This window comes from Felis catus, chromosome A2, assembly GCF_018350175.1.
Source record: "Felis catus isolate Fca126 chromosome A2, F.catus_Fca126_mat1.0, whole genome shotgun sequence".
NCBI classification, from domain to species: Eukaryota; Metazoa; Chordata; class Mammalia; order Carnivora; family Felidae; genus Felis; species Felis catus.
The window spans coordinates 19,508,114-19,529,518 of record NC_058369.1 but is presented as its reverse complement, the minus strand read 5'-3'; the positions used below and the strand labels follow the sequence as shown (position 1 = coordinate 19,529,518).

The following is a 21,405-nucleotide window of genomic DNA, read 5'->3' as shown; positions in this document are numbered from 1 at the left end:
GCAAGACACAGCCCTGGAGCCCAGCATCCTAGCTTTAGCAGAGGATACTGACCACCAGACCATACTGCCTCTGGCCACCGTACCACCAGGTCAGGCCCTTGAAAGTGCCAGTGGGATGAGCCAGTCTGGTCTGGCATGTTCCTCAGGACCCACTCTGATGCAGATTCACACCAGCACCTGCCAACTGGGAGGTTTCCTGTCGCTGTGGACAGAAGGGCTGGGCTTTCAGGCCTCCTGGTGGCCACAAGTCTGCACAGACCAGAGCTTGGGTGGAGGTCACAACCAGCTACCTGCGCTGTCTGGGTTTCTCACTCTCCCCAGCTCCAACCAGGGACAGATGGGTTACCTGAAACTGCAAGGTCAACTTGGAAGGAATGTTTTAGCCAAAAGCTATGAGAATAAAAAGTAAACGTAAACGCTGCTTACTCCTTACTGGCTCAAGCCTTCAGTGAAATAAATGAGGATAGGTGACCCCAGAACTGTGCACCAAAGACCCTCAGCCCAATCCCCTCCAGAAAGCAGGCAGTCAGCTCTGAGTTGAAATTCAGATGACACTCCTGTGCTCAGAGCCTAGACCCAGTCAGGGTGTGTGGGAGTGTACCTAGGGCAGTTGAGGGCTAGGTCGAACCCTGGGAGTGAGTTGATCAGTCCCAAGGCCCTGGCATCCAAGGCCAAAAGGAGCACCCATGTGCCTTTCTCCACACTGCACTCTCACACTCCCACCAGATGGGAGACTGATGGCTAGTCCTGCTGGAGCAGGAGGAAGCTCTTACTCCCAGCACTGCCTGGGGACAAGGGGGCAGGGGACCCACAAATCACAGTAACAAAACATTAGACGACTATTTGTTGGTCTCTCGACACTTTATTGGCCATATCTCCCAACATCCCCAAGGCAATTCCACTCACAGAGACACTGAGCAACCTACCCTTGGCCACACTGTGATGGGAAGCCAGAATGGGAACCTAGGTCTGCTCAGCTCTGAGCCAAACTATGGATGTCCTTGTTCTTTGCCACCCCAAGAAGGACATCCCCACCCTTGCTTCTATCCCCAAGTCTCCCAGAAATGTGGAGCTTGGGGAATCACAGAGCCATGGGAAATGTCATAAGCATCTGGGTTCTAGAAAGTGCCATCACCTCCCTCTAAGTAGCATTCCAGGAAGAAGGATCAGCCAGGCACTCTGGTAGGCTGGGGCCCTGGTCAGGCTTCCATAAGGCAGCCACACTGTGGCCCAGACCTCCGGATATGCAGGAACCTGGGCCTAAGGAGACAGGGGCAAGAGGCCAATCATTGCCTGAATCCCAGGGGATGAGCAGAGTGTGGGAACAGCACATTCTCCCCACAGCCAGAGCTGTGGATGGCCTGAGTGGAAGAACCAGTGTGGCTATGACTATGGAGGTAGGGGTGGGGTAGGTAGAGCTCACCTCCCACAGAAATCCTTGCGCACAGCCACGAGATCAAGGGACAGGTCAGGCCGGCTCTGAAGCCAGCTACCAACAAGCTCTGGATGTCTTGGGTCCACTTCTAAGAAGATGCTCCTACATGGAGGAGAAATGGGTCAGCTCAACCAGGCAGAACTAGGACCTGCACTTCTGGGTTACCTGGACCGGGAGGCGTGGGGGCAGAATGACTGTCAGGGCAGGCCTAGTACACACTGGGACAGATCCAGGAGATCTGCCCTATCCATACCCAGAGTCCTTCAGAAGCCAAGGTGCCAGGGCCAAGATGTGGGTAATGATGTCCATGCCCTCCTCCCCACCATCCAGGGCTACTGGGTCTTCATAGCTGAAGGGAAAACAGTGGAAGGTGAGAGTCTGGGACAGGGGGTATCTTAAACTGAGCAGGGCCCTCCACAAAGGGGCCCCATGGAACTTACACTCTGGGCTGAGAGGAAAATCTGAGGACACAGAGGAAGGAGACCCCAAACAGCAGCTCTGATGCCCCTACCTCCTATAGGCAGCAGCCCACCAGGCAGTGCTGGGAGTGCTTAGCGAATCCCACTGACTGATAGCAAGGCAAGTCTGTTCCTATGCTTAGTCTGGAGCGGGGGGGGGGGGGGGGGGGGGGGGGGGCGGAGCTTGGAACTGGCTAGACCATTCCTGAGAGCCTGGAAAGGGGGAGCCAGCACCTTGACCCACATTACTGCTGCCTCGTCCAAGGGATCCTGGGCTACCCCTAGTTCTCAGCCCTTGTTTGAGAACAGGATGACTCACAGCAAAGCCTGGAGTAGGGTCTTAGTCCCAGCCTTCTTGCTAAGGCCCTACATGACCTTGGACCAGGCATCTTCCCTCTCCGGGCCTCATTCTTCTGTAAAATGATGTACCCATTTGAGCACCTTCTATGTATTCTATACCATATCTAATGTTATTCATTGCTAAGTCCTCCTCATGGCCCTGCAAAGGTCTATCACTCCCCTTTCAAAGGCAGGAAATGAGGCTCAGAGAAGTTCAGTGGTCTTAAGTGGGAAGGCAGAAGCTGAACCGAGTAGGTCTGTGGGCTCCTAAGTGAACCTCTCTTTCAACATCACTGTCCCTTTCAGTCCCCTCTCCCTCCCTGGCCCTCCCAATGGTGTAGTTCCCCCAGGGCAGACACATCCCCCAAGGCCTTCTCAGGCCTGGCTCCCTCCTATCATACCCTGTACCTGCGGATCTCAGGGGCCAGCTGCTCCATGTCTTGGTGGAAGATGTAGGGAGGGTTGCTGACAACCAGGTCCATGGGGCCCCAGGGCAGGAGGTGTGACCAGCTCCCCTCTATGGTCAAAGGGAACACACAGCAGAGACTAGGTGGCAGCTCTACCTGCCACCATGTCCCTTGGGTAGTCTCCCTCCCCAAGCCACACCATGGGCCTATCTCTGGATCTGATAACCCAGACCTGCAAATTAGTGCCCAGGGTCCCCGGCCAGCAGCCTGGCCAGGAGCACGTATACTCTGAGATGGCAACTTTTCACATGGAATATCCTTGCCCTCTCTCCCTCCTCTCAAATCTCAGCTCAAGTGCCACCTTTAGGAAGACCTCTCTGACTGCTTGGTCAATGCAAGAGCCTCTGTTCTCTGTAACCCTACTGGCCCTGCCATATGCTGCCCCATAGCCAGCACATGGACTCGGTGTGTGGAGGGCATGCCTGGCTTTAGTCAGTCAATTCCTGGCAACTCTGCTTGTCCATTCCATCCAGGTGCCAGGTGCCACACCAGGTGTATCACACTCTATGGAGGGTGCATATGAGGCTCAAAGATCTTGTGGATATGTAATGAAGCCAGAACTGCAGCCAGAACCCAAGAACACTCTGCAAAGGTGTGGCTGAGCTGTGCTGTGCCTGGGCCAGGCAGGAGCAGCATGGGTAGGCACTAAAGTATTAAAGTATTCTGGTCCTAAAGCTTTTCTCCTGAGCTTCTGCTCATCTCTTGACAACAAGCAAGCAAGCCCTAGTTAATCTCACTAGTTACAGGGGTTCAGAAAATAACAAAGACCCTGTGGCTGGTCCCTGCATGGGTCAAATCAGCCCAGGAGGCAGCAGGGACTTGCAGGATTGGTCTACGATAGTGTGTGTGTGTGTGTGTGTGTGTGTGTGTGTGTGTGTGTGTGTGTGTGTGTGTGTGTGTGTTGGGGAAGCCCTCCATCCATCTCTCCACCAGTCAGCACCTGTGCTGAGGATCCCCACCCCAAGGAAGATGGGTAGGGAAGATACCTAAAGTCACATCCAGGGGAACGATCTGAATTCTGTCCAGCAACCGAAGCCTGAAGAGATGGGAAGTGAGGGTGAGCACAGGGGAGGCTCCTTCTTGTGGCTACCAGGACTATGAGAATAAACTCTTCTTGGACTGGCAGTTATCTGGTACCCACTGTCCTTCATAACCCTGTGGGACCCATGCCAGGCAACCCCCCCCCCCCGACCTCCCCTTTCTTAGGAGTAGAAAACAGACATCAGTGAGTTTAATACCTGAATAGGGACTGAGACCAGGTCCCAAAGTCAGACTTCCCCAACCCTGACCTTCTGTCTCCCCAGCCCGCCTACCTCTGAGCATTCTCCTGGGTCAGGCAGATGGCAGCTTCTCCTTTATCCACAGCAATGACTCGACTCTGCCCCAAGAATAAATGATGGGTATGTAGGGGGCAGGTGCCTGGAGAGGCCAGGGCTGGGGACCAGAGCTCTCCTCCAACCCCTACTAGAGAGGAGGGAAATACCCAACAGCCATTCCCCTCTCTGTAGCCAGGGTCTGGCCAGAGAAAAAGGGAAAAGAGTTAGAGGCTATGACCATGATAGGCTGAGGGCAGCCCTGTCTTCCCATATCTGGCCACCTCCTCTCAAGTGCTTCTAGCAGAAACGGGTGGGGAAAGGATCTGTGGGACAGTGAGTGGTAATCCCAGTCTACTCAGGGTGGGGCACAGGGACGCAGAGGGGGCTCACCTGGGGAAGCTGACTCAGCAGGCTGAGGGAGATGGCTCCCGATCCGCAGCCCACTTCCAGGATGAGGGGGCCACCTTGGGCTCCCATTGGACAGGAACTCTGGGTCACTTCTTTCAGCACCCATTCAACCAGCTCCTGTGAGGCAAAGGGGTCTGGATCAGAGTTAGTGACAACCCGGCCCTCCAGGGGGTACTGGCACAGAGGCCCAAGCATGGTTAGAGGGGTCAATGTAGGGGGGTGTCTAAAGCTAGACTGAACTTTATGTCAGGCCATGGGCAGGTCACTCTGCCTCTCTAGGCCTCAGATTCCCCACCTGTGAAACTGAGTGGATGATAACCCACCTCATCAGGATGCTGGGGACATTAAACAGAAACACATTCGTGAGACATGGGTCCCCTTCCTGGTACATGGTAAGTGTTCAATAAACCTCAGCTAGGCCTTTTATAGACAGCCTCTGTTTTGTGCACATGGCAATGCTAGAACCATGCCTGATGTTCCTCGACCACTTCCTCTTTGACTGGCCCTGATTCCAGAACTTTCCCTCCATTAATCTGTTGGATCCTCACAAATGGTCCATGAGGAAGCTAAGGCCCAGGGGTCAAGGCCCCTCCTGGAGCCTGGTTCACAGCTCATGATGGCCAATTATCAGGGGCCAGAGTGGCCCCAGCTTCTTCATAGAGCTGAACTTAGAAGGCCCCAGGGAGGGACAGGGAATTGCCTCCATGGAGGTGGGGCATAGTAGGGAGAACACAGTCCCACCTAAGCCCCATATCCGAAGAGGGCTGTGGCATGCATACACAAGGCATGGGAATAAGTGGGCATAGTGTGGTGGGAGGTGCCTGATTGCACCTGCCTTGGGGGCCTGGGGACACTTATAGACACTGTCACTTTGGAAACAACAGGCTTTCAAGTCTTGTCCACCCATCTGCTACCTGCAGGGACTGTGCATGGAAACCAATACAGGGTGGAGGTGAGAGTGGAGGGCTGCTGCTGCCCAGTAGCCAACTGTTTCTAATGAGCAGTGGAGTGAGGGCCCAAGCAGCCAGGCATGGAACTGGGAAAGGGCAGTGTGCTTCCTTCTCAAAGACAACCCTTAGGAGAATTTCCCTACTTGGGACTCCTGGAATCCTAGGCAGGGCTGGCTCAGGAATGGGCAAAGGGGTCTGCAAGTGGGTGCTCCCTTCATCTATAAACAGGTCCACCTCTCCAGAAAGGCTTCCTCACCCCCACCGCCCCACCAGGCTCTCTCTACCATGGCTCCTCACCATGAGTCTAAAGTCCAGGATGCAGTTTGCCTTTCCCACCAGACTGAAGGCTCCATGATGGGAAGACCAGGAATCTAACCCATCACAGTGTGTCCCACAGGCAAAGCCTGACCCTCAGAGGGGCCTCCTGGCCACTTTCCAAGTGCTGGGCAAGCTCTCAGTGGTCGTGGGAAGCTACCCTCTAAGTCTCAGACTCCCCTAGGTCCTCCCAAACTCCCAATATCAACAGTAAAGCTCAACAGCTCCAGATCACTCAGACCCATTTGCCATATAAGCTCCTCAGTTCTGAGTCCCAAAAGGCATTTTATCCTTCCAGGCCCCCCAATCCCAGGAGCAAAGCTCACCTGTGCCCAGGGTAGCAAGTTCAAGGCAGGTAGGACTTGGCCTATGGGTTTAACCCTTCCTGTTTCCCTCACTTGCTCCCACTAGTCCTGTACCAGGCACTACTGGAGATTGCAGGGGTGCTTGCAGCAACCTGGGCCCATAGCACTGGGACTACCATAGCGCGAGAAGTCTAGAGCTGTGGTGGGAGATTGCGGGCTCAGCACTGAGGCCACATACTGAGCATCTGGTAGGACAGCTGAGGCTTGTCAGGGGTGTGAACTTCTCTTGGTTTCCTGGCCACAGACAGACCTACTCTGGTTGGAGAATGACCCCTTGGACAGCCACACTGGCCAGCCACCTCACAGAGACACCCCTGACCTCAGAGAGACATACAACATATATGAACGGCCATCCCAGGGAGCGCATGAAGCTGAGTGTCCCCTGGACCCTCTATTACACTCCAGACCACTTGAGGATCAACTTGGCTATGGGACAATTATAGGGGTAGAGACCACCTGCAAGAAGTCCACAAACTTTCCTCCTCACCAAGTGAAGAGCCTCCAGCCTCCATCAGCCTAAAATTGGTGGCTCTTTAGAGGAGGCTGAAAGCTGAGCTGGCCTCAGACTCAGGGCACCTCTTCTAGGTGAGTAAGGGAAGAATCCAAAACCATGATGGGGTGGGGATAGAAGGGAATGTGGGGAACAGACAGCTTCCGTCAAGAAGTCTGAGACAGCAGCCCCATGAAGGTGGCACTGCCTCTTTCAAGCTAATCACAGATAAGGCACTGAGTCTCCCATACCCCGCAGAGCCTCATCTTGCCCAATTGGATATGAATGGCTCACACTCTCAGCCTTGGGTTTCCCACTGTACACACCGCCAGCCTGGGGACTGAGCCACCTTCCCACCCACAGGGAAAGCCCAACTCATCGAGCCACATGCCACCTACAGCTTTACATTTCTGACTTCTGCCCCCATCATCAGAAACTGTCCTCCAGTGGATAGAAAGATCACAGGCACCATGAACTGTTCCCTGCACCCATTCTCCCTACTCCCTGCCACAGGCCACGTCCTCTCAAGTTCTTGGTAAAGCACCCCCAATGTGGCTTCACATTAGGGCAAACCTGGCAAGTTCTCAGAAATGTCTGCGCAGTGAGGTGAGGACCTGACCTCCCAACCACAGCCTCCCCCTCCATTCTCCCCTCCCCCTGCTCCTTGCAACAGAGCTGCTCTCTGGCCCAGACCCACACAGGAATGGGGGGCCCCCATGTGAGCCAGAAGTCCACATTCCACATTCAGAACCCTGGAGCACATGGCTGGTGTCAGATCAGCTCTGAGGGGACTGAAAGGTCATCATGGTAGCTTCCCTCCCATGTCCTGACCCTTGGCAGCCTCAGGAGACAGTAAGTGAGCTCCCAGCCAGAGGTCACATGCTTGGGAAAGACACAGGGTAGCCTCCCAAGAACCTACAGGTGGCAGACCACCACTTCCTGCTCTGGATCTCCGCATTCCATCCCAGCTCATCCAATCCCAGATGGGACAGCCCTATGGGAGATGTGGGGCCCTGACCCAGAGTCAGAAAGTCCGAGTGCTGCCCCCACGCTCCTTCCACTGGCAGCCCTGTGACTTTAGGTAGTTCTCAGATTCCCTACTGTCCCTCCCAGTACTGGGCTGTAAAGTGAGGACCTGGCCTCTGAACCACATGATGTGGAAGTGAATGGGGTCAGAAGGTTTCTTGGCCAGGGGAAAGAGTCTAGGAAGATGAGGTGGGACTCTGGGTACCTGTCTGGGCAGGTGAATGAGGTATGATCTTTCCTAGGAATGTTTGTATGCCTGGGTACCTTTTGAGCAACACTCCTTCTCAGAGCCTGGTTCCCTCTAGCTTGCCCATCAGCCCCCACACAGCCTCATCCACCTGCTCTGTTCTCTCTGGCTCCCTATAAGGTCAAGAGGAAGCCCAAGAAGGGCTACAGAAAGCATCTCTCCCACAATAAGGGTGCCTTACCAACAGACAGTATCTAGGGCCACCCAATCCCTAGTCCTAGTAATTTGAGGGACACGGGTAATTACCTGACCAGACAGTGGATCTAAGAGAACCACCAAGTCACAGATTCCCTGGCCCAACCCTTTTATCATGTGGGCCAGAGGGGTCAATGACTTTCCTGAGGTCACATAGCTGTACCAGGCCTCCAGGTGTCCAGCTGGAGCCCTATCCACTCCACCAACGCCTCCTGAGATAGGAGGAAGGCACTTTCCCCCCATGGATTTGATAGGCCATGTCTGGGAGCTAGGACATTGGTCTGGGATGTGAGGACACTCAAGGAGGCCAGAAGGAGACCTCTACACTCTTGGCCCCACCTACCAAGCCTTCCAGGAGACACCAGTATGGAAAAGCAAGGCCTCTGAGGACAATAATCACAGGGTCCCAGCGCCCCCTGGAGGAAATCTGGAGCAAGACAGGTACCCTAAACCCCACCCTCATCCCCATCCTGCCCTGTCCTGGTGCCACACCTACCTCAGTTTCCGGGCGAGGGATGAACACTGGGGGGGCCATCTTCAGACTGAGCCCTTGAAAGTCCCACTCCCCAAGGATGTACTGCACAGGCATCCTACAGAGGAGGCAGCTGGGTGACATCAGTGCTAGAGCCTGGACCAATAGGACCATGACTGATTTGAGAGAACTTGTGGGATACCAAAAGCGTCAGGGTCGTCCTCCTTGCCCCAGGACTCTGAGCCAAGGCCTTCCCTCCCTCCCTTCTCCCTTTCTACTTGCCTGATTCCCCTCTCATCAACCCCTCAGACCAACACCTTCCTAGTCCTTGGATACTTTCCTCCTCCCTGACCACGAACTAGTTGGGCTGGAGGAAATCAGACATCTGTTCCCCACACAGAGCCCTCAGGTCTGGCCCATGGATGCTCACCTTTGCAATCGGTAGCTACTCAGCTTCTGCACATGCTGTAGCTGCCAAGGACTCAGGGGCTGGGTCCGAAGTACTGGTCTCAGGCTCTGAAACTGCCCCACAGAGAATGTGAGTGGCTGCCTTCCCTGATCCAAGGGCCTGACCCAGGTTTAGGTGGACAATGCTTGTGGGCCCAACACTGACCACCTTGGTCATCCCTGGATCCCTACTGCCTGGCACACACTGTAAACGTTAGCTGGGTGAATGAATAAGTATCCATCTAAGACACGCCTTCAGAAAAACCCCATCACTCTTAGCTTAGCATTCTCAGTGGGGCAGAAAAGCCTGGATGTTCTTCCCTAAGGTTCTCCCTCCCCCATATTCTGCCCTCTTAATAACACTGCACTTAACTGTTTTGGCTCCAAGGACATGAGCCACGATGTACTCACTGGATGCCTGGGCCTCAGGGATGCCCCTCTTCTCAAAGACTGCAGTCCAGTGGCTGACCACCTCTGTGGCACTCAACAACCCAGCCAGGGGCAGATAGGGTTGCCATGAGCTGAAGGCCCAGCCCCTGGTGCCTCCCTTCCTTCCCAGGCCAGACAGGAGGGCCCGGAGCATTCGGTCCCCAAGCTCCATGTCTCAGGGAAAGGCTCTCCTGAGTGCTCCCAGGTCCCTAAGTCTTCCAAGTGATGTCAGCTGCTGAAGATGGGTCACTGGCTCCAACCAGGTAGAGATGGTCACAGGCTCTGGCTCCTCAAGGTGGCTCTGATCCAAATGTGACTGCCAACCTGGAAGAGAGAAGAACCAGGAGAGCAGCTGAGTCTTGTGTGACCCACTCTTCCCTGACCTGCTGCCTGAGAGAGGGCATGCTCTTGCTCTGCTACCTCCTTAACTCCATTTTAGACCCTCACCCACTTATTTGATTCTTCTTGTCTTGGCCAATTATGTTTTCATCATGTTTTTAGCTGAAGTGGGCTGAACCCAGAGCTCAGTCCCTGGTGATGGGTCGGGGCTCAGGCTTGAGGGCTGAACAGATCTGTATCATCTAGTGTGTGCGACTTGGGAAAGTAATTATTTCTGAGTTCCAGTGTCCCCCATAAAATGGGGAGAATAGCGTCAACTCCACGTGAGCAGTGCAGCAGACAATGAATGTCAAGGGCCTGAGAGTCAGCTCAACACACGGGAGGGACTCAATGTTACATGCTCTTAACTAATATTGCAAGAAGAGAGGAGATTGCCTTTGCTTGGGAGCTTTGTTTTGCTTTTGACATTTTGCATGGACTGATTTGTATGCTAAAATTCTCCCCCTGCCCCGTTTAACCCATAATCCTAAACATCAGCATAAATCCCCAGCCAAAAAGAAATTGACGATTATTTGTTAACTTTATACTTAAGTTATCACAAACAAGATTTAACAGAAGATTTAAAATTAGTGGTCCCCTTTCCCGTCGCACGGACTAAGGTCCAAACTAGCATACTGAGCACCTGCTAAGTGTCACACCTTCAGAGACCAGCTGGGAGGGAGAGCGACTTGCCTAAAATCACCTCGCTAGCACTGTCCCAGGCAGGACACAAACCCACGTCCTCCGGTCTCCAGAGCAGCTCTGTCCACCTGAGCGTTGCCCCAGGAGGAGCCAAGGCCTGAAGTCCGGGACGCAGCTTCCCTCTCAGCTCTGCAAAGCATCGTTATTGACCCAGGCAAGGTCGCCTCTCCCCAAGCCTGTTTCCTCATCTATATAACGCGGAGTGGGGGTCTCGAGAGTGCTGCAGTCCAGGGGCACCCGTCCCGGTTCCCATTTCTAGCACGTACCGGCCTGAAGAATTACCGCGCCCGCCCGCCCGCCCGCCCGGATGCAGAAACTGCCGGGGCATGGCCCCCGGATATGCAAGACCCGACGTGAGCACCCTCGGACGCCCTGCTTCCGGTGTCGGTGCTTCTGAGAAAGGACTCGGGCGGACCCAGTTGCCCAGCTCCAGAGTTCCTAGAGCTACTGGGTTCCACCCGGGAAGCCGCTGCGGGCTGTTGAGGAGGCTGTGAAAGCCACGCGGGGTGCGCCGGTAGTCCACCCGCGCCAGGGTGCGTGGATGTGTGGGAGGTTGCGCCCTAGGAGCCAGGTCTCCCCATTCTTCTTGAAGGTCACGGAGGGGACATGGCCCCAGCCCGCGGGGACTACTACGAGCTGGCGTTTGGGTACCCAGCCGCGGTGGTGCGTGGTCAGCCCCAACGGGGCTGTTAGCAGCCAGCCCAGGGTTTGAGAATTGGAGTGCGATGTCCAGGGGCATGGTCTAGCGTAGCCTCTGTACAGGCCTAGCAGCACTTGGATGGATTCCAGTGGTAGGGACGGTAGCAATCTGAGGGCGGGACCCAGTGTTCAAGACCTGGCCGAGAGTGGTCCGAGCTGCGCTGGGGGCCAGGGGTCACTAGACCCCAGGGCCGCTTTTGACCCTCTTGCTCCCAGGTTTTAGGGTTTGGATGCTGGAGACCTGGGTTCGAACTCTGGCTGTTGCCAGCTCACTCTGGGCCTCAGTTGCTCCTTCTATAAAACTCACGGCAGTGTCCCACAAAAGTGTGACCTGTCCCACACAAGTGTGATCTGCTGACACCCTCCTACCACCAGGATCTATTGTTAACTAGATCACTGTTAACTACTATTAAACATGCAGTTTCCTGGGCTCGATCCCAGACCCTTAATCCTCGTAAACTCCCTTGAAAATCCGAAGATTAGAAGGTATCCGAGGGTCCCTCCCCTGAGATGATCGCGCTGTGGATGGAGACTATTGTGAGGAATATATGTAGGATTGTGTCAGGCTGCCCAATAATAATACCAATCCAATAATAATAATACGATCCTGCTCCCAACTTCTCTGAACTAAGCTACCCCATTTCTAGCCTGGGGTGGGCGTTTACCCAAGAGGCCTCTCAGTAGAGCCCATCTGAGCAGGAAGCGAGCCCCAGGGAGGGGAAGCATCTTGCTCTAAGTCACAAAGCCATAGAGGGGCGAGCCAGAGTTCAATGGAGGTCCAAGGACTCCCAGTCCAGTGCTCTCCCCGAGCCTTCAGCGTCCGCCTGCGTTTCGGGCGCACGCGTCTATCTCGGCGGAGGTAGAGCTCCGCCCGAGTTCTAGTGCAAGAAGGGCTTAGCCATCCAAGGTCCTCGACCCTACTTTAGCAAAGGCCACGGGGAGCGAGGGGTGATCTGCAAGAACCGACACCCAGTGTCCGGCTCCTGCTGGGGGCGGAGCCAGATCAGAGCGACAGGCAATCGGGCCAGTGCCGGGCAGGCTCTGGGCCTGACAGCCAATCGGGAGCCAAGAGCGCGGAGCGGGCAGAGAGGCGAGGCACTGGAGCATGGGGGACCCTTGGGGCTACTCGCCTCGGCCCCACCCCCGCGGTGGGTCCAGGCCCCGCTTGTCCCGGCCCAAGCCGACTGAGCCGGCACTCACGGCTGCCGGCGGTGCGCTGTAGCTGGCCCCGCCCCGGCTCGGAGCGCACTGGGAGGGCGGACCTGGGGTCGGACCCGCAGTCCCCGGCCCTGGCCTCCTGCCGATCGCCATCACCCCTAGCCTCTCCGGCTGAGCTCGGCGTCCCAGAGAGGATTAAGTAAGTGCTGAGGTCGCAGCTTCTGTGCAAGAATGGAGGAATCACAGAGTCGCAGAGCGGGGATGGGGATTGGAGCAGGGAGGACTGAAGAACCTGGTAGAGAACGGTATGCGGGTTCTCGGAGGTCGCGGTGCCAACCCATTTCACCCGTTTCATTCTCTTGCCCTTTGGACCCTCAGGCAGTCCCAGACAGTGATGGGCAGGGCCTTTTCTCTGCTTTGGATCGAGGAATAAAGAGAGCCCAGAGCAAGAGTTAAGGGTCTGGCCCAAGGTCATGTCTGGGGTCAGAGGCAGAGCCAAGGAAGAACCTGGGGCTGCTGACGCGTTCAGCCTAGCTGGAGGGAGAGGGCAGAGAGGGATGAGCCCCCATATCCCTCTGCCAACCTTACCACTTCCTAAGGAGCCATCATTAGTGTGTACACTCCTCACACACACACCCATGCACCTGCACAGGGAGGCACCCCACATACACCCATGAGCTAGGACAGGGAGGTATGTGTGCAGCCATGAGCTGTGTATCTCCCCCTTCTCCCTAGACCTGCCCTTAGGCAGCTTGAATGGGCCCCCTTCCCACCTTGCCTTACCCTGCGCCCTCTGGCCCGGGAAGACCTAAGCCACACCCTCTTGCCACATCTCCCACCCTCTCCTCCCAAGGGAGGAGGGGGGGGGGGAGAATCATCTCAGAGTGGGTGCTCCATCCCTGCATATGAAGACACACTCCCTGCTCACCTGGTTTTTCCTTGTCTCCGGCAGCCCCTAGCTCCCCTATGGAGGTCCTGTGACCCTAAGAGCCTGCAGAGAAGTCGTGCCAGAGGACCTGACCTTAGCCTCTCTCCCCTTCCTGCCTTCTGGGCTCTCCACACCTGCCCTGCCCCACTGCAAACACAGCCTGGATCACAAAATTGGCTGGGTCCAGGGGCTTCTTTCCCAAGTGGGCTGCCCAGTGGGGAAGGTCTATACATTGGGTGCTTACTGTGGGCAAGGGTTGCGCTGAGCTAAGTCTTTTCAAGGGACCAGTTCATTCTGCCATTTTAACGAACCTGTGAGGGAGGTGGGGTTTTGTTTTTGTTTTTGTTTTTGTTTTATCTCAGACTCAGGAGAACTGAGACACAGAAGTGGAGTGACATGCCTAAGGTCATCTGACTCTTGGGCAAGTGTTTCCCTCCAGGAAAGGAAAAAGCTGCAGTATTTTTTTCTCCAAGCAGGAGGTGAGGGATATGGGGGGCAGGGAGTGAGGAGATGGGAAATGCGGGGAGTAGGGGTGGGAAGGTGGCTATTACACAGGGGAGAGACTTTTTCTTTCAAACCTCCCCGCCCCCTTTCACATCTTCCAAGTACGATCACTATGGTTATCATACCCTCAGAGAAGGGGAAGGGCTTCATTTTCACCTTCCTAAATCCACATGGGAACTGTACATAAGTAAAGCACATGTCCTGATGTCCCTTGAACTTGCCTTTGCCCTCAAACTTTTATTTCCCCAGTGCCTTCATAACTTAGGGGTATTTGATGTTACCACTGAGTCCTGTTCTAAGCCTCATGGTTTTTTATTCTTTCTTTTCCAGCACCCAAGGAGCCAGGGAGCTCCCTTTATCCAAGGAGGTGGCAACCTGCAAGTATAGTTGGGGGGGGCCACAGTCTGGAACACTACTGATGTCAGAATCAAGTTGGCAGGTTGGCTGACCACAGGCAGTCTCTCAGCCAGGGCCCTCTCAGCATCAGCATGAACTCCAGGATCCCATCTGCCAGGGGCTGGTTCAGCAGCCGCCCACCCACCTCTGAGCCTGACCTGGAGCCTGCCACAGATGGGCCAGCTTCCGAGACCACTACCCTCAGCACAGAAGCTACCAGCTTTAATGACACCAGAATCCCTGATGTGGCTGGTGGCACAGCTGGTGTGGGCACAATGCTTCTGTCCTTTGGGATCATCACAGTGATTGGCCTGGCTGTGGCCATGGTAAGAGCTGGCAGGCTGGGGCTGACCCAGATGGCCGTCAGTTGGAGGAGGGTGGTCAGTGTTTAGATTTTAGAGACTCTAATCAGAAGATAATTGTCTGTTAATGATAGCACGATCTTCCCCTTCTCCAGGTATTTTTCCACTAGGGACCCAGAGACCAGAGAGGCTGCCTCCAACTGGAAGAACCAGAGAAGGTTCTCAGGATACATGGTGTCTTGAGCTGGGCCATGGGGGCCATGTAGGAGTTGGAGAGGGGGTTGTTCCAGGTGGAGGGTCCTGATGGGCAAAAGTTGGGAGGCAGGCAGGGGTTTCTGTGAGCAGCAAGCAGGACAGTGAGGCAAGTGTGGGGAGGGGTGCCATAGGAGTAGAGGCCAGAAGGCGATGGGAATAGAACCTGGGCTGCAGAGTAGGGGTGGGATGCTCTGGGCATGGCAGCCTGCTGGCAGTGTTCATTCACTTGGCAGTTATTTACTGGGCATCTGCCCTGGACCAAGCCTTCAGGTCCCCAGGGACTAGGGAGACAAGGTCCTGCCCTGTGTTTCTTTGGGGAAATAGGAGACAGATAAACCAAGGATGCCAAGGGCAGCCTAGAGGGACTGAGTTGGGGTGCACCTGTGGTCCCCTGGGTGGGCTGACAATGGTGGCATCCTGGCCACTGCCCCTTGCAGGCTCTGATGGCTAGCCTTAGGCTCAGGACCAGGTTGCTCTGGCAAATAAGGCTGTGGATGGTCCATCCATGACCTGGCTGGAGCTACTGTTAAACCAAGGTTGCCATATGGGCCCTGTAGGCTCCGGATCACTGCCAGGGAACAACTCCTGGCCAGCAAGCAGGGCCAGGATGCAGCACACAGAGTGAGTGGGCTCCCTGGGCAGGAGCAAGGCAGAGCGCCAATGTTTCCCCATGGCACCAATGTGGCAGTTAAGTAAACTGAAACAATCTTACCTCAGGGAAAATGTGGGGTCTGGAATCTGCCCTTGTGACTCTAGGCAAAAGATTTTGTCCCAGGAATTTGGGAGCACTCTCTTACGTTTCATTCTGGAGGAACGTTCAGAGGGCCAGGATAGAGGAACTTCTTGCCCAAACCAGAGAGGTAGGAAGATTGTGGGACAAAGGCAATGGAGGGCAGAAAATAGCTCTTGGGCACTAGGGAACAGGTTCAGAGATGCTCCCTGAATGCTGCTTCCTCTCCTCTCATGCCAGCCCCCAGCAGGGCCATGTTGGGTATGAGGACAGGCAAATCAGTGCCAGGTTGTGTGCCTCACACAGATGGAGTGGTATGGGAGGGCTTCCTGGAGAAGGCAGCACTGCAGCTGGATGGTGAGGGGTGGGAAGGTTTGGAAGGAAGGTATGTGGGAGGGTGGTGTCAGTAGTTGGCGCAGAGGGAAGAGCAGGACCATGGCATGGAGATTTGTTAAAGGTTTTGGACTCTCGTGAAGACCCATCTGTAGGACAGGACCACAGGGCAGTAAGGCGGGTTTGGAGAAGGGCCAGAGTAGAGGGAGTAGAGGGAGTCCAGGTGCTTGGGCTGAAGCTGCTGGTTCAGGGCAGAAAGGGGGCTGGGTCTGAGACCTGGAGCTCCCCCAGCATCCTTTCCACAGGACAGCAAGGGTATCATCCATGTGTGACCCCTGGAGGGGATGGAAAGCAAGGGGCAAGTCAGTTTCTTTTCAGGCCTTTGGGGTTTCCGAGGAAACAAGCAGCAAGAGGAACTCTGGGCCAGGCTGGAAACCAAACCAGATTCAAGCTGTGAATGAGGCACAAAGGATATGAGAGCCACAGAGGACAGACTCTAGGGACATGGCTTTTCCCCAGGCAGAAGTGGTCATTCTCCTGGCAGCCAGAAACCACCAGTTTAGGGAACAGCCAGGTCGTGGCAGAGGTCCCTGGAGTCCCTGCCCTGGTGGCCAGCCCTTCTTCCCTTCTCAGTGCTTTGTATCAGGATGTTCTGCTCCCACCTGGAGCTCTTAGGTCTTGCACGTTTCCTCAAGCTGCCTAGGCCTTTATCTTCCAGTCTGTACCATGGGGATTAGGATCCAAGGCCTTTCTACGTTCCTCCAGCATCTGAGCTCCGGTGTTCAGTCTGGGCTGCTATTCAGGGGCTCACGCTCTCCTCCCCAGGCCCCGTCCACTGAAGCCCATCAGCCGCCCATGGAAACCTCAGAAGCCCAGCCCAGAGCCTTGCCTAGAGCCACTGCCCTGCAGAGTTTGGCCCCCTGTTCTTTTTGCCCATCCATGGCTCTGGGGAAGCCATGTACTCCCTGGGGAGAGTTGAGAGGCGAGGGTGTGCTGAAATCTTCCCTCCCCCCTCAGCCCTGAGGAGTCTGAGGCAGGTGCTGAGCGGCTGAAACCACAGTCTATATTGGCAGAGATAGGGTCCTCCTGTCTGCAGGCCAGGCCTGACTGCGTGGTCTTCCCAGGCTGGGGTCCTCAAGCACTGGCCTGCTCCCCACCTCCAAGCCCAGGCACTGTCAGCAGCTGATAAATGTCAAAAGGAGGCACAAATGCAGGATGTGTGTGTCCCTGGGAGGGAATCCCCTGAGGACATGGGGACCCACACTTCTCCCCATCGTCAGCCTCAGGATGTCCCCTGTCCCAAGGGACTGCTGACTAGTCAGGGACTTCATTCCCAGCCATTTGACACTGCTCCTTCTCTTGCAGGTTTTATACATCAGGAAGAAGAAGAGGTAACTCCCCAGTTGCCACCCAAAACTCCAGCCTGTTGGCAGTGTTGGGCTGGACTCCAGGAGACATGGGTGGGAAAAGAGAGTCCCTCCAACATTGGGGCCCCTCTCCCTGGTCAGGGAGTCAGGTCCTCTTCTGCCCACTCATGGCTGGGGATGAATACTTTCCCTCCAGGAGTGCTGAGCCACCCTTGCCCCAATACCCTGAGCTCCAGGTCACTGACTCCCCTACCCTGCCTGGCCCGCAGAGGCTGTGGATCACACAAGGCCCTGGCCTACGCAGTCCCCATGGACCCCACAGATGATGCCTCCATGGGCCGTGGCCCCATCTGGTCCCAGGAGTGGGTAGCTAACAGATGGGTGGAGGTGGTACTGCAGGTACAAAAATAGCTTTCATTTAATCCCAGAGGAAACCTCAGGCCCCCTAAGCATAGCTGTGTGCTATGGCTCAGCTGGGCATCAGGCAGGGCCCAGAAGGCTGGAGGGAGGGCAAGGACCTGCCATGCCCCCAGCAGCCTCCCCCCACCCCCAGGCTGGAGAAGCTCCGCCACCAGCTCATGCCCATGTACAACTTCGACCCTACGGAGGAACAAGATGAACTGGAGCAGGAGCTGCTGGAGCACGGGCGGGACGCTGCCTCCATGCAGGCTGCTGCCTCTATGCAGGCCATGCAGGGCAAGGTGGGCACTAACCAGGCTCCCCACCCAGGCTGCAGGCTGCTCATGAGTCCTCTGCCCCCACCCCTCCCTCCTTTCTCATGCAGCTTTCCAGCACCTGCCATACGGTCAAGTGGGTATATGGGTTTTGTCAGGTTTGTTTAGAAACAGGTAGAGTTTCCCTGTGGCCACCTATAAACTGACTGCATGAGGCCAGGGCAGCCCTGGAATCCAGCCCAGCTCTACCCCTGCTAACGTAGTGATCTTGGCAGCCCCTTGGCCTGTCTGAGCCTCTGCTTTCTTGTCTGCAAATGAAAGTCCTAATTCTTGCCCTCTGTGCCCCCACGCCTTGGCTAGAAAAGCAGGAGAGGACTGATGGAGAGATTGTTGGAACTGGGAGGCTGGTGCCTCTGCCCCCTGAGGGCCCTAGTCCTGAGCACATCATGATTGGGGTCAGATTCTGGAACAGGGGCACCTCTGACTACACTAGGGGGTTCCTAGCAACTGACAAACGCTGGGTGTGTGGAGACCCCAGCCAAATTCGCCTCCTACATCCAAAGGGTTAGGTACCTGTGTGGTCACCCTGTCAGAGCCACTGGGCTGCATGGCCATTTGCCACCAGTCCCTAAAATTCCCAAGGGCCAGAGCAACATGAGGAGGCCTGGTCTCTCCCTGACCCATGAAATCCCTTTGCATTTCTCCTTGCCTTGACCCCACAGGTTGCTTGGGGGGGGGGGGGGGGGGGGAGGCGCTGGCCCTGCCAGGGCAGAATTAGGAGACTGGATTCAGGAAGAGTCCAGACTGGAAGTCCAGAGACCTCCTGATTTTGCCACCAGTTCTGTGGCAACTGATCAGGACACATTCCCCGCTTGGGATATTTGGGAAATCAGGCTGAGAACCTTGGTCCACCCAGCCCATGGGACTACTGACAATTTGACAGTTGTTTCCTGTGTGCTTCCCTGCCTCCTCTGGTCCAGCCCCTGTGCTAGAGCTAGGGGATACAGAGGTGGGCCCCCTTCTGCTGGGAGAGAGTGGTGCATGCATAATTAATCCAGCCTCTAGGCCCGCAGGGCAAGTGCATGCTAGCAAACTGGTGGTGGCTGTTGCGGGGGAGGGGGGGAGGGGTCATCTGAGCCGGTTGGTATATCCAGGCTGAACTTGCAAGGAGAGCATTCCAAATGGAAGGCGTAGCTGGTGCCAAGTGAAAACAGACAAACCCGGAAGCAAGGGTGGAGGTGAATGGCCTTGGTCAAGGTCCCTGATGCCCCTGTCTCTCTGCAGACCACTCTCCCCTCTCAGGGCCCACTGCAGAGGCCCAGCCGGCTGGTGTTCACCGACGTAGCCAATGCCATCCATGCATGAGTGCCCCGGGGACAGGCCTGGACTTCTGATGAAGACACCTGCCACAGTGCCCATTGAGCTGCCCACTCCGTGATTGTTAAGACCTACTCTCAGGACCTGCCCTGCCAAGGCCCAGCTATTCCCAGGACCCACCTGCTGACTCTCCAGGCTCTAAGAGAGGCCCTGGCCAGGCAGGCTGGACATCTGGCTACTGATGTCCCCTGATCTGAGGGCCCTGGCATGGAGGGCATCCCTCATGTCAGGAAGGTTGAGAGCTATGCTAGCTTCCTTGTGTCCTCCCCAGACTCCTTACATCATGGTCTGCTCCTCTAATGTGGAGGAAATGGGGGGGGGGGGGGAGAGACATGGGATGGGAGGGGAAAGGAGAGAGGAGTAGGGAGGGTTTCCCCTTTGTCAGGGAGAGACCTGTCTTCAGAATCTGGAGCCTCCTCTACAGTGCAGAGAGGCAACCAACTGGGTCGCCCCAGGAGAAGCCCAGGGATGAAGCAAGAACTGCCAAGTGGGCAAGGATGCCAGGAAGAGGGCTGCTCCTACCCAAGGCCCATCTGTATTTTGGAGGGTCCATAAGGCCTCCCAGCCACCCTCCCTGGCAGCCAGCTGTTGGCTGGGAAAGAGCAAAGGAAGTAGAGGAATGGGTATAGAGGGACACAGTGCCTGGACCTGCTGAAAGGCCTCAGACATGTGCGTGAATGTGCCCATGTGCAGGGTAGGATGTGCGTATCCCAGCACAGGGTAGGATGAAGACCTTCTGCATGGGCCCCACCCTCCAAGTCCACCCCACCCCTTGATGTGTGTGGGAGCACCAGGATAGGCCACCTTCTCTGCCTTCAGTGTTTGGGACTGAAGGGAAAGGAAAGCCAAGGTGAAGGTCCTGCTGCCCATCTCATCTCTTCACTGGGCTCTACAAGCCAGGTAACCTGCTTCTGAAAATGGTTCCCTGTCCTGGTGTATATTGGGGATCTAGGGTTGTGGGAGAGGCTACTGGTCTGAGGGCAGTGGTCACAGGCTGTGGGCTATCTGGGGACTTCTGACTGCCTGAAACGGGGTGGGGGTAGCCCCATGGGAAACAGACCTATTTGATAGCATTTGATAGCATAGCCCACCCACCCGTTGTCTACCCACCCCACATCCCTCAGGAATTCTACCAGTCTGGGGCATGTGAGCAAGGCATGGGGCTTATCCAGACCCCAGGAACTGAGCAATTTTCTACTCTGAGCATGCATGCGCACGTGAGCATGCACAGAAGCATGACCCCATGCCCAGCCTCGCCACCATTGCTGTCCTCCGCTTTCTGGAGGGGATGCGGGGGCAGCAGCACAGACCTTCTGTTGGGCAAATACCATGTGTCAGGATGTGAGGGCCAAGGAGGCCCGTGTAGGGAAGATTTGGGATGTGTTCCCTCCTCTAGATGCTATAAATACATTAGCACTTGAACCAACTGGAGGGCTGTGGGTAATTTAGGATGCACAGACGCTGTAATTTAACTCACAGCATCTCCATGTGAGAGCATTAAAGATGTAATTAAGATGTTTACACAAAAAGAGTGTGAGTCTGTGACACTTGGGGTGTGAAACACCAGGAGGGACAGGATGGGTGAAGGGCTGTGTGGGGGCCTGGCATAGTCACTTGGAGCCCAGCTATGAGCTGGCAGCTCCATTGGTTTTCCTTGAACTATCTGATGAAATGCCTCTGGCCCTGAGTTCAGGCTGCTGTGGGGCCTCGTGTCTCAACTGTGGGATGGAGTCACAATGCCTACCATCCCCTTGGGTGGAGAGGCAAAGTGGACAGGACCTTGTGGGACCTGAGGAAGGAGGGGGCTTGAGCCCCAAGGACTAGGGGGAGGTGTGGTGCCTCAGGATCCATAGGAACTGGGTCTGAAACACAAAAGGAACACAATAATGTGGTCTTTCCCAGATCACAGGGTGCAGGGAGTGGGTAGAGTTGGGAAGCCTTGAGGTCATCTGTGTGGAAACCACCTACAGGGTTCAGAAGGGTTTGGGGAGAATGACACCAGGGTGACCAACTCTCCTGGTTTTCTCAGGACTGCCCAATTTTAGCATTGAAAATCCCACAAACCAGGACTGTAAGTGATATCCAGATCCTCCCCTAAAGACCTGAGCCTTCAGGCCAGCATAGGAAACAAGGACAGGGTGAGCAGCAGTTCCATGGCAGAGGGCTAGGCTGGGAGCCGGGGTTGCAGGCCAGGGCCCTGGGTAAAGGTGATGCCCCAAGCATTCCATAGGCCACCCTCATTG

The 21,405-nt window shown here is 55.7% G+C and overlaps 2 protein-coding genes across 14 annotated transcripts; one reads left to right on the top strand and one right to left on the bottom strand.

Annotated features, from left to right (window-relative positions):
- Positions 1–842: 842 nt before the first annotated feature.
- On the bottom strand, positions 843–10,779 carry HEMK1 (HemK methyltransferase family member 1). 10 transcript variants are annotated; one of them, XM_006928815.5, is made up of 11 exons: positions 10,706–10,777; positions 9,304–9,683; positions 8,914–9,005; positions 8,508–8,601; positions 4,406–4,540; positions 4,013–4,077; positions 3,686–3,735; positions 2,641–2,749; positions 1,689–1,784; positions 1,424–1,537; positions 843–1,260 (listed from the first exon to the last, which is right to left on the bottom strand). In XM_006928815.5, exons 2-11 carry the CDS (start codon positions 9,529–9,531, stop codon positions 1,200–1,202), a joined length of 1,044 nt encoding a protein of 347 aa, XP_006928877.1. In that variant the 5' UTR covers positions 9,532–9,683; positions 10,706–10,777; the 3' UTR covers positions 843–1,199. The 10 variants fall into 10 exon arrangements, 8 of the variants coding, with proteins under 8 accessions (XP_006928877.1, XP_019677702.1, XP_044906565.1 ...); XR_006592932.1 differs by adding an exon at positions 2,213–2,306 and having other exon boundaries at positions 1,225–1,260; positions 1,424–1,784; positions 2,634–2,749; positions 10,706–10,779; XR_006592931.1 differs by lacking the exon at positions 843–1,260 and adding an exon at positions 2,213–2,306 and having other exon boundaries at positions 2,634–2,749; positions 10,706–10,778.
- A 1,157-nt stretch (positions 10,780–11,936) lies between these two features.
- On the top strand, positions 11,937–20,683 carry CA2H3orf18 (chromosome A2 C3orf18 homolog). Of its 4 annotated transcripts, XR_006592938.1 has the most exons (7): positions 11,937–12,495; positions 13,587–13,703; positions 14,059–14,450; positions 17,110–17,135; positions 17,665–17,812; positions 19,070–20,062; positions 20,287–20,683. XR_006592938.1 is itself a non-coding variant. In XM_006928813.4 (6 exons), the coding sequence occupies exons 3-6, from the start codon at positions 14,217–14,219 to the stop codon at positions 19,148–19,150; spliced, it is 489 nt and encodes a 162-aa protein (XP_006928875.1). In that variant the 5' UTR covers positions 11,937–12,495; positions 13,587–13,703; positions 14,059–14,216; the 3' UTR covers positions 19,151–20,683. The 4 variants fall into 4 exon arrangements, 3 of the variants coding, with proteins under 3 accessions (XP_006928875.1, XP_006928876.1, XP_019677692.1); XM_006928813.4 differs by having other exon boundaries at positions 19,070–20,683; XM_006928814.4 differs by having other exon boundaries at positions 11,937–12,601; positions 19,070–20,683.
- Positions 20,684–21,405: the final 722 nt, after the last annotated feature.